This window comes from Lipotes vexillifer, unplaced genomic scaffold (assembly GCF_000442215.2).
Source record: "Lipotes vexillifer unplaced genomic scaffold, Lipotes_vexillifer_v1.1 scaffold180, whole genome shotgun sequence".
Classification (NCBI taxonomy): Eukaryota; Metazoa; Chordata; class Mammalia; order Artiodactyla; family Lipotidae; genus Lipotes; species Lipotes vexillifer.
Window position 1 is genome coordinate 2609359 of NW_006796149.1, and position 10980 is coordinate 2620338.

Consider the following 10980-nt stretch of genomic DNA (forward strand, 5'->3'; position numbering starts at 1 on the left):
AAGATGTACAAAAAAGGATTGGAATTAGGTTGAGTCTAGTCTCTAGACCATAACGAGTTTTGGTAGCCAGTGCTGTGGAGTTTCGACTAAAGAGGGGAGCACAGGTAAGAATTATATTTATACAATGTGACATCAGCATGGAGAGGTGAAAAATTACAGAGAACTTAACATTAATTTGGTTGGTTAAGAACCTTAAGGTTTTTGAATGTAGATTTAGATTCAGGAACTGTGTGATGGAAGAAATAGAGTTCAGGGGTATTCACTCAGTTGGCTTACCCAGTTCCACATGAAGCTTGGCAAATGGAACTGTAAGTCCTATTCTTACTATATCATGAGACTGGCTATAAATCACTTCCTAGTGTTTCAATGGCCATGATGAAATACACTCAACTTTACATGAGAAACATGATCCTGGTCAAATTTTTAGAGCTGTTTGCTCTTTCATGATAGAAGACCTCCACAGCAACCAAGCAAGAGAACAGAATTTAAAACTACTTTCCTGGCCACAAAACTAGCATGGGTAGAACTAATTAATAAAAATCAGAATAGGAGTGACCAGAAAGGCAGGACTGCCTGAATTCTTGACACTGGTTGACTGAACACCTGAATTTGAGGAACTGGGATAGGATATCATTGATGTCTGTGGACTTACTCCAGTGGCAGGTCTAACTCTGTAGTCTTATTATCACTTAAATTTTTTTTCTTTTAAGTTAAAGGAAGAACAACGTACTATCAGTGATATCAGCTGTATATAACCAACTAACGCCTATAAAAAACAAGCCATGCAGATGAGTAAATGCTAATAAAATGCCCCAAATATTCTATAGACTTCTTCCCTCTCCTCAAAGGAGAAAGGAAGGGGTCTCCTCAAAGTAATTTTAAAAATTCACACGTGTCCAAGTTATCTTTCCTTTCTATCATTGCTATAAAATGTTCTCCAAACCTTTCAACAGGCATTTTCTAAATGACTCAGGTCATAAGGGAGATCAAGCAAGATAGTGAGGCCTCAACCACATCCATCACCAGTATTAAAATGCATGTCTTAATAGTGGTGGGAAATGACGTCTTCCTTTATGAAAGAAAAATAGTGTATTATAAGTGTATGAATAATTCAGCCTCTATCAGGTTGCAAGTCTAATGGAAACACTTACTTCTTTGAGAGCAGCTGGGATTTTTTTCTGTTTCCTCCCTGATGGAATACTATGTAAGACTGATGATAAGGTGCTTGAAGGAGATTTGTGATTTCCAGGAGATCCAATCTTAGGAGAGTGCTGGTGATCTAAAACAAATCAGGTACATTTATATAACCAATGGTAAGCATTCTGCAATTCAATTTAATCCAAATCAATAAACGTTGTTGCATAAATATCCATGGAAGGATACTTAAGAAACTTATGACACTTCCCCAGGCTGGAAGTTGAGTGGGAGGAAGACTTCCCACTGTCTATGATTTTATACTTTTTCAACTGCAAGCCATATGAAAGGATTGACCTTTTGTGCCTTAAGAATCCTGAAACATGATTATGTACTACCAACTTTAAAAAAAATTGAAAAAATTTCCCTCCTGACTTTAAAAAAAAAACAAACTGACATCATTTAGTATCTAGATACATGACCAAATAATATTACAGTGAACAAAATGCTAGAAAAGGGACTATACGACAAGATGAGGAAGTAATTAATTTTCACTGCAGAGGTTCAAGGAAAGCTGGGAAAAGAATGAGAGTTTTGAGTTAGCATTAAGGTGTAAGTAGGAGTTTGCCAAGCTAAAAAGCGGAGGAAGAACACTCCATGAAGACAAGTCAGCATAAGCAAAAGCACACAGATATGAAATTATTTCATCTATTTGGAGGTGAGACTGGGAAAAAAATGGCTGGTTCTAAGGACTGTCTTTTAGGCAGTGGGAAATCAAAGGCCTTTTGGGCTGGGAAGTAACACGAGCAGACTGAATTTAGAAAAATAAATCTGGCAGTAGGAAAGAGGAAGGATTTGCAGCAGAAAAACCTGTTAGGAAATTAGGACAGTAGTCCACATGAAAGATAATAAAGGCTTTGTTAGGGCTGAGGTGGATAAAGAACTCAAGAGCAAGACAGGTTTTTCAAACATAAATTTGACAAGATTTACTGACTAAATGGGTGTGTGTGATGAGGGAGGAGTATTCAAAAATGAATTTTGAATGTTTGAGCCTATATTATATACCCGGAGAACAAAGGGAGGAACATAAGGGTGGCAAAAGATTAGGTGGACGTGTCTTTTTGGAAAACGTATACAGATAATAACAAACGATTCCTCTATAAATATATGGATTCTGAAATGGCATGTCATCTAGTTATATTCACTTAGATATTCTCATTGATGATGAAAAGCTATTCTTCATCAACATGAAGGATAATCTTTTAAAAATTTAGATCCTTTAAGTTTCAGGATCTTGTCCCAAAATATAGACCTGAACTGCATTCACCTTAACTGTAGGGATGGATACTTGCAAATAACGAACAGGAAGATATGATTTATCATTTTGTAGTTGGCAAAAAGCTGCACATTTAGATGTAAAATAAAACCTCACTGCATCAGTCCAAGTGATTAGAATAAGGCTAACAAAGTGCCACCTAGTATGTTTCCATAGAGAATTACTTTACCAATAGATAAAAATGATTTGTAATGAGCACACAGTTGTGAAACTAGAAACTTGAAAATTATTTGGAAGTTAAAGTTCCCCTGTAACTACTCCAAGCATTTTATCCTGTGATTACATTTCTACAATCAGGATGCTCAGCAAAACCGTTTTCAGAGTAAAAATAAGTTTCAGTCCAACCTTTCTTGGAATTACCACAAAATATGAGTTAAGAAAGCTTAACTAAGTTAAGAAAGCAAGATACTTAATATTTTGAGAGAAGTATCACCAATCATATTGCTAATGTGCCTAAGATGATTCTTTCAGAAGGTTGTCTGAAAGTATCTGGGGAATAATGGAATTTTCAATTAAATCTTTACTTATATATTACCTAATTTCTGCAGTTCTTGGAAACAATGTTCACATACTCTTGCTGGCTGATTTTTCAGGTAATCTAATCCATATTTATTTGATGAACAAGCCTGGCATACAATCTGAAAACACATTGGAATTATTTCATTTAGAATAACCTTTGTATTAACATAACCATCAGTTATGTCACAATTTATAGTTCTGTCTACTTTTCAAAACCTTTTCATAATCACTGAGTCTGAATAAAAGTTCAGTGAAGCTCAGGCACGTAGGGAACTCACACACAATACCACACTTGAAGAGGCCACAGATTATTACTGAGTGCTTACTACAGATAATATACTAAAGGAGTTAACAGGTGCAAAATGTTTAGAACAGTGCCCGGTGTGTAGTAAGTCCTATGTTAGCTGTATTTATCATCTTCGTCATCATTGTCATTGTCATCGTTCACTGCTGCAACTATGAACACCTCTGCTGTGCCTCTTCCCAGTGTCTGGCCCAGATTAAATGCTGTCTAAATAAGACCAATTAAATCTTTACAGTAACTCTCTGATGTCATTGTTACGATGCTCATTTTACTAATAACACCACGACTTAGAAACATCACTAGTGATAACTTCAACACTGAAAGTTTCCTCCTACTAAGAACTTAGTATTTAGGTAAATGCAGTTTCAATAATTATCTGTAAATGTGAGCATCTATTTAATTTGAATTTATTAGTTTTTTTAAAAATGAACATGATCTATTATTGACATTCTGAAGTAATCTTGGGCTAGGAAGAGCTAAGTTCCCTAATAAGATTGCCTTGTGCCTAAATATGTAGAGGAGATACCAGCTACGATTCAGTGTCTCCCCCCCACCCCCAATGGTTTACAAGGAGAAACACGCTTCTTCGTTATGTGCAGCTTAGAGCTATTGAAAATCACAAGGGAGGTGAGTGTGATCCTCTCCAACCTTTCCACAGGCCCGGCAGTGATGTCGTCTCCAGGTCAGAGTAAATTCACTTGTGCAGATCATACACATCGTAGCTCTGGTATCAGGAATCCAGATGGGAGCCTTGGATCCAAGAGGACTAACTTCGTCTTTATTTTCTGAGTCGGCCTGTGGAAGAATGACTTCTGATTATCTCTATGCACACTGCCTGCTACAGCATCAAGCCTTTTTATTTGGACTGGCAGCTCACAATGCTGATGGTATCATTAAGGATGTGGATGAAATATGAGCTATCATATTTTTCATGTTATTAGGATATTAAGATTAGCTACATTCCAACAATCCTCTAGTGCAAAATTAACTTTAAAAGATGCCTGTGGTAGTGCAATAACAGCCAATTAGTTTCTTCCTTAAACTATACTGTATTTTCTACAATGAGGTTTTATAACTAGAAAAAATATGAATGCACTATATGCTATCATAGACTTGTAGTTAGACATTAACAGAATGAATATTTAGCTCTGAAATTACACACACACCTCCAATCCTTCTGTGAAACACATGTTGCTTTTCTAAACCCCTGGGAAAAGTTTCTTTAAGGTAAAAACTATTTGAAATGCACTGCAAAAACATAAGAAGGAAAAGACAATACCTCATCAAGACTCCTACTGGGAAAGAATGTGATTCTTTTCTTGGCATACTCTTCTATTGACCTGGAAATCGCTTCTAGCCATTCATCCCTTTCTGGGGCAGAACTGTTGGGGGCAAAAGAAAGTTCTATCAACCAGATGTCAGCTTTTATTCTTTGCCTTTTTCTTACGTCTTTTCCTTCTGCCATGGCAACAGATTCCACCACCCTCCAACAATGCTAGTCACAGGCAACAACTCTGAGGTTTACGTGCACAAATAATCAGAGCAGGCATTAGAGAACACGCGGCATTTTAGCAAACACAATGCTTTTCTTCTTTCCAAAAATACCGCTTTCTACTGAATGGCTTTTGAAGTTTCCTAAATTTGGAGGTGTTTTTGTTTGGTTTAAGGGCTATTCATGCAATTAATAGTTATGATTATTTATATAACCAAGGAGTTTCCTGAGATATAATCCTAGAATTTAAAAATATTCCAAGAAATCAAGTTTCAAATCCAAATTTACAGCATAGAATACTAAATATTTTTAGGTTACTAAATATTCTAGAAAGGGCACTGGAATAAAGGAAACATATTTTTGGTGTCATAAATAGATGTTGAAGGAGTGGTTAATAAAGGAAATAGCCTTCAGTGGTTGTTAGGGTTCCTCTACCTATTCGGCCCATCACATTTTCTGTTCTTAACCCTCAGTTCATCAGGAGTTATGCGACTCAAATGTAGATGGAAATGGGCGAAACAGGGGGAAAGCCTGCTCAGAAAAACGCATTCTTGTTCTCCGTTTTTGCAACCACACCTCCCTCTAAAAAAAATTCTGTGGTAACTCAGAATCATCACTGGTATCGCCCATTTTGTTTTGCATACTCAAGAGGGAGAGGCACATTTTAGGTACTGTGTGTGTATGTGTGTGTGTTTGTAGAGAGACAGTATTTAATAATAAATCTCTATCATGATTAAATCCATCATAATAATGGGAATGTGATTGTGTAAGAAAATGTGCACTTTCCTTTTTTTAAGAGAAGCATACACTAAAGTAGGTAGGAGTAAAATGACCTGATATTTGCAATTTGTTTTGAAGTACTTTAGAAAACAGGAAAATTTGTGGCAGAATCTTGGTAATTTTTGAGTCTGGGTGACTGAATATGCAGTTTCATTGTATTATTCACTCTAATTTTAAGTATATTTTAACTTTTAAATAACGACTCTAAAATGAAAAATTCCATCACAAAAAATGATACAAATAGGCATATTTTGATGAATCCAGAGCAGGTCAAGGAGATAACTTTAAAAACCACTCACCTTCCCCACAATAATCATTCTCAGAAATGTATCTTCCTACTAAATGGCTTCAGTGCCTTTTAGAAAATGCACTCATATGGATGTTAAAAGGAAGATATCCGGTTTACAAATAAAATTTTAAAACTAGTATATTTCTCAAAGTTTCATTACATACCAAAACCAAAATAAAATAGAAACAGCCCCTCTCTCTCTAAACCAAACAAAACCTGCCTCAGTTACCTCTACTATTCTATCTTCACTGCCCCAAATAGCTGCCGCTGATTTAACATTTACTACGTATCAGCCAACTATGCTGAATGCTTTCTTTGCAAATATCATCACTTCTCATCCTCAGAGGTACCCCATGGAATATACATTGGATCTTACACCCCATTCCCCCAATCCCAATGTCACACACCATCACCATTTACAGAAAAGCCATGTGAGGATTTGAACTGTTAGATAATTTGCTTTAGATAACAGGCTCTGTCCTAAATGGTGACTTGGTATCAGATCCAACTGTGGCTAAGGATGGAACCCTTCACCACCATGTCACCTCTGGCCTCTGTTCCTGTTCTCTGAAGGACTACGCTATGAGAACACAGGCTCAGGTTCCAAGTAAACATTCATAAAATATTACTGTCTCCCCTGCCCTCTCTCCCTCCCCAACTTTTCACTGGAAAAAGTAACAGAAAGTCAAGAGGCAGATGGCTAATTTGAGGATTGCCGTCTGATTTTTCTGGAGCCCTGGGAACACGTGGAATGTGACTCGACTGTGCAAATCATGTCACATATGCTGTTCTTTCATTTAATCATTCCTGGCTCTCTCTTGTGTGGGGTTCTGCCAAAACAATGTTTATCAGCTGATAACACATTTCTCATAGACCACACACACTTGCCTACAGCAACGAGTGGAGACGTTCTAGCTCTGCCTTTGTGACATGGCTAGTAGAAGAATCAGCATCTTCCTCACAGAAAAACACAGTTAAGCCAAGTATTCTTTTCTTTATGGAATGTGGACATTACCAGATAGCAAATTTGCATTAAACAAGCACCACTGCCCCAATGAATGGAAATAATTTCTAAGGGAAAAACTCTCCAACAGAAGAGATTTCTGGTGTGTTAGACCTTGCCACACTATTTACTTCTTGTGTTAACTGTGGGATGCAACTCTGAGGTCCAAAGGCCACATCACTTCAGTTTATTTGAGTAACATTTACTGGGAGCCTTCTACGGGCCAGGTACTACGCCATGGACTGGGCACACAAAGTACACTTCACTTGCAAGGGCTCACATCTAATTGAGGTGAGACATAAAGTCAGGTAAAAATTACCGTATGATATAATAAATGTAAAATAGATAAGTAACATAGAAGTAGTTAATTACCTTATTTGGGTAGCAGGGAAGGCTTTGCAGAGGTGATGACTAAGGTGCTATTGGAACAACTACAGGTGTTTGACAGGGAACTCTGCGGTCTCCCTGTGCACCCTCAGCCAGTCTCCTAGCTTTGGTCATCATCTCGAGGCTGATGACTCCTCAGGATATGCCTCTAGTCCAGTCTTCCTTCTGACATCCAGCTCCTGACATCAACTGCTTCCTTGATGACCCCATTTTGATGATTTATAGGCACCACACATTCAATATGCACATCTGAATCTAAATTCCTGATTTTTCTCCTAAAGCTGCACCTTTCCCAGTTTTCCTTATCACAGCAATCCAATACGCTGTACAGGCTGGAGACTCACTCCTTCTGCCTCTCTCTGTCCCATTACTCGTCTCCTTCAGTTCCCCTCCCAAACCATCCTCCACAGAGCAACCAGATATTCTTTTAAAAAATGCCAAAATGATCACATCATTCCCTTGTAGAAACCTTTCAGTGGTTTCCTGTGGCTCTTAGGCTAGAGACCAAAATCCACAAGACGGGTCTGCATAATCTTTCTCCCTGGCCCTCCAGGTTTATCTTGGGTCACTCTCCCTCTCATTTGCTATGTTCATGACACACTGGCCTTTTAGTTCTTTGAATACACCATGTCCCTTTCCACCTCAGGGCCTTTGTACACACTGTTCCTAATGGCCAGGAGCCTCCTCCTTTTCTCTCTGCCTAGCTATCCAATACCTACTTATCCTTAACTCAATAGACACAGGACTTTAGGGAAGCTACCCCTAACTGCCCTTTTTCTACCAAATCTAATTAAGATCCCTTGTTTTACAGCCTCATAGCACCTGGTAGTTTCCCTGTATACTACTTAATCTCCCTGATAATTGACTGTGGTAATACTTGCTAAGTGTATGTCTTTCCTAATGAACTGTAAGCTCAGGGAAGGAAAGGCCCTTTTCACTGTCCACTGTATCCTGATGCCTAGCAAAATGCCTGGCCCAGGGTAGACGCTCCATATTACTTCTTGAACAAAGGGATGCATTCTAGGTGGAGGTAGCCACCTGTGCAAGGAAGAAGGATGTGAAGTAGGCTGGCATATGCATGGAGAACCACTAGCAGATCCATGCTGATGGAACATGCCATGCTTTGGTGGGGTTGGTGACAAGGAGAGAGAATGGAGATCAGGCTGGTGAGGCAGACAGGAGCAAGATCACAAGAGGCCTCCATCCCTTTTTTACCTGTTACACAGTACCTCAGTGTGGTTGGGGGAATTCAGAAGGAGAGCCTGGCATATGGGTGGCATTTAGTATGTGTTTGTTCCCTTTCTTGCATGCCACCTTAACCCTCCTGCGGAAATTTACTTTTCTTTTATCAACAACTTTCCAGTTTTATCATTCTCCTGCATACCCCATATTCACTCCATCCTGACTGGCTCTACCTGATTGAACCATTTCTTACAACTATAGCCCAGACATCACCATCTACAACCTCCTACCTGGTCTTCCAACTCCTACTCTAGTTTCTGGTGGTCTACTTCTACAAGGCAGACAGTGTGCACTTTTAAAAATAAAAATGAGGTCTCACCAATTCTTAGCTTAAAACCTTTGGATGGTTTCCCATCACCCTTAAAAATCCAATGATCTTACTAAGGTCTAGGAGGCCCATCTGAAAAAACACTTGACATCCAGATATTTACCTGATAGGCAACCAAAGAAAGAAAGATCAACCATTATTTCCTGAATTGTTTAATTTTTAATAAACAGAATTTTGTTTTTATAAAAGCCTATTTTAGTTAGAAAACTTAAGTGCAACTGAAAACTTAACTTCCCTATAGGCATGTCCTCTTCGGATCTTTGAAAATAACTTTCTTGATTTTAAGAACCAGGCTTAAGTATTTGCCAGGAGCCTGATGTACAGGCACTTGATGTTCTTTGCACTTTTGTTCAAACTCAAGAAAGAAAGAAAGAAAGAAAAGGGTATAGTTCCAGGTGGTCAAGCATTTACTTTTTTTTTTTTTGGCCGTATGGGATCCTCGTTCCATGACCAGGGATCAAACCCATGCCCCCTACAGTGGAAGTGCGGAGTCCTAACCACTGGGCCGCCAGGGAATTCCCCTACTTTCACCTTCTAAATACTGATCTGGAGGACGCTTCAGGTGCCCCCTCCCTTGACGGAACTCTGCTTGCTCTCGCTGGTAGCTGGGAAGCACTTGACAAACCCTGAATACAGGAATTTGTCTTCTCCTGTCATCCTGAGATTTGGTGTCAGGCAGCAGTGGCCATTCCATTTCAGAAGAGTGACACGACCCAGGGAGATGCTCTTGCGGTCTGATTTGGGAAGTTAGCACATTTGGTCTGAGTCCTTGACATCCACAGACATAGGCAATATCAGAATGGTTAAAAGCATGAATTTTAGTGTCAGATTCAAATTTCAGCTCCACTGCTCTGCTACCTAACAGCTGGTTGGCTTTTTTCACCATAAAATGGGTATAATAGTAGTAACTTACCTTAAAAGGTTACTGTGAAGATTTGATGAATTAATACACAGAAAGTACTTAGGATAGTCCCTGGCACAAAGTAAGCGCTACATCAATGTTTGCTCTATTTTTATTATGTCAAAGGTGAGATCTGAGAGCCGCCCAGACTTGTTACGCAGATTCAGCAATGGAGCAAGCTATGGCTGTTGGTGGCTCTCCCTTCACCAGTCAAATCCTGCCACACATGCACTTCTACCACTCAGCCAAAACTGAATAATATGCGTGTATGAGTCACACAGCCCCAGGTTTCCTCAATACTTGATTTACATTATGGCAATATATTTTGATTTACACATATGTCACTGTAGGTTCTGATTCGAGGCAATGTGGTATGTCATAATAACAACAGATTTAAAAGCAGAAAGTTCCTACCTGTATCCTGACTTTGCCAGCTATGCATCCTTAAGAAAGCAACTCAATTTTTCTGTAACTTAGTCTTCCTCCTTTTTATGACACCTACCTCAGTAGATTTGTTATGACCTCTGAATGTTACACGAAAACTTCCTAGTAAACTATAAAGCACTAGATGTTTTTAAAAACATTACATATCACTGTAAAATGACTTGAAATAACCACTTTAAAAAAATGATCAGCAAAGCACTTTTCGGCATTATTATTCCATTCAGAGGAACATTTTAGTCTTTGTACTTCTAGCACACTATTGCATCAGCTCTTAGACATCCTACCTACATGGTAAATCAAGAGTAAACTGAAGGAATTATACCCCAATAAAGATGTTAAAAAAAAAAAAAAAGAGTAAACTGCATGGTATTAAGAGAGAAAAGAAAGGGAAAAAAATAAGTTTACTAGTTAACCTAAATGTGAAAAATGCTGGAGATGTTTGACTCTGCAATACTGACAAATGTTCACCTATACATTTTAAAAATTTACCTTGCTGAGAGTATGAAGGAACGTTCTACACTTTCAATCTTTAGTTCATTCTGATATGCCTCTTGGGTGGGTTTTCTGACCTGGAAGAAAACAAAATGATTGAGCAGACTCATCCAATTGAAAACCTCACTGCTGAAGCATAGCTAAAATTGCCCAATGCCCCCACTGCTGACAGCCACTCCCAGCCTTCATATCCAGCATGATCTACCATCACTCTCCCTCATCTGCTCTGTGCTCCAGATGAATTTAAATACCCACATACATGAAGGCCCAATTTCCCCACCTTCAGGCCTTTGCTCACACTATTCCCTGTACCTAGAATGCCTTTCCCT

The 10980-nt window shown here is 38.7% G+C and overlaps 1 protein-coding gene across 1 annotated transcript in view; it reads right to left on the reverse strand.

Moving 5' to 3' along the window:
* Positions 1 to 10980, reverse strand: part of FGD6 (FYVE, RhoGEF and PH domain containing 6) — a 110496-nt gene that overhangs the window by 7688 nt on the left and 91828 nt on the right. Inside the window, exons 14-18 of the mRNA XM_007468213.1 lie at positions 10649 to 10728; positions 4573 to 4675; positions 3942 to 4088; positions 3006 to 3108; positions 1152 to 1279 (exon numbers count right to left, since the gene is read on the reverse strand). Of these exons, the coding sequence (XP_007468275.1) occupies positions 1152 to 1279; positions 3006 to 3108; positions 3942 to 4088; positions 4573 to 4675; positions 10649 to 10728 (561 nt within the window). The remainder of the gene's footprint in view (positions 1 to 1151; positions 1280 to 3005; positions 3109 to 3941; positions 4089 to 4572; positions 4676 to 10648; positions 10729 to 10980) is intronic.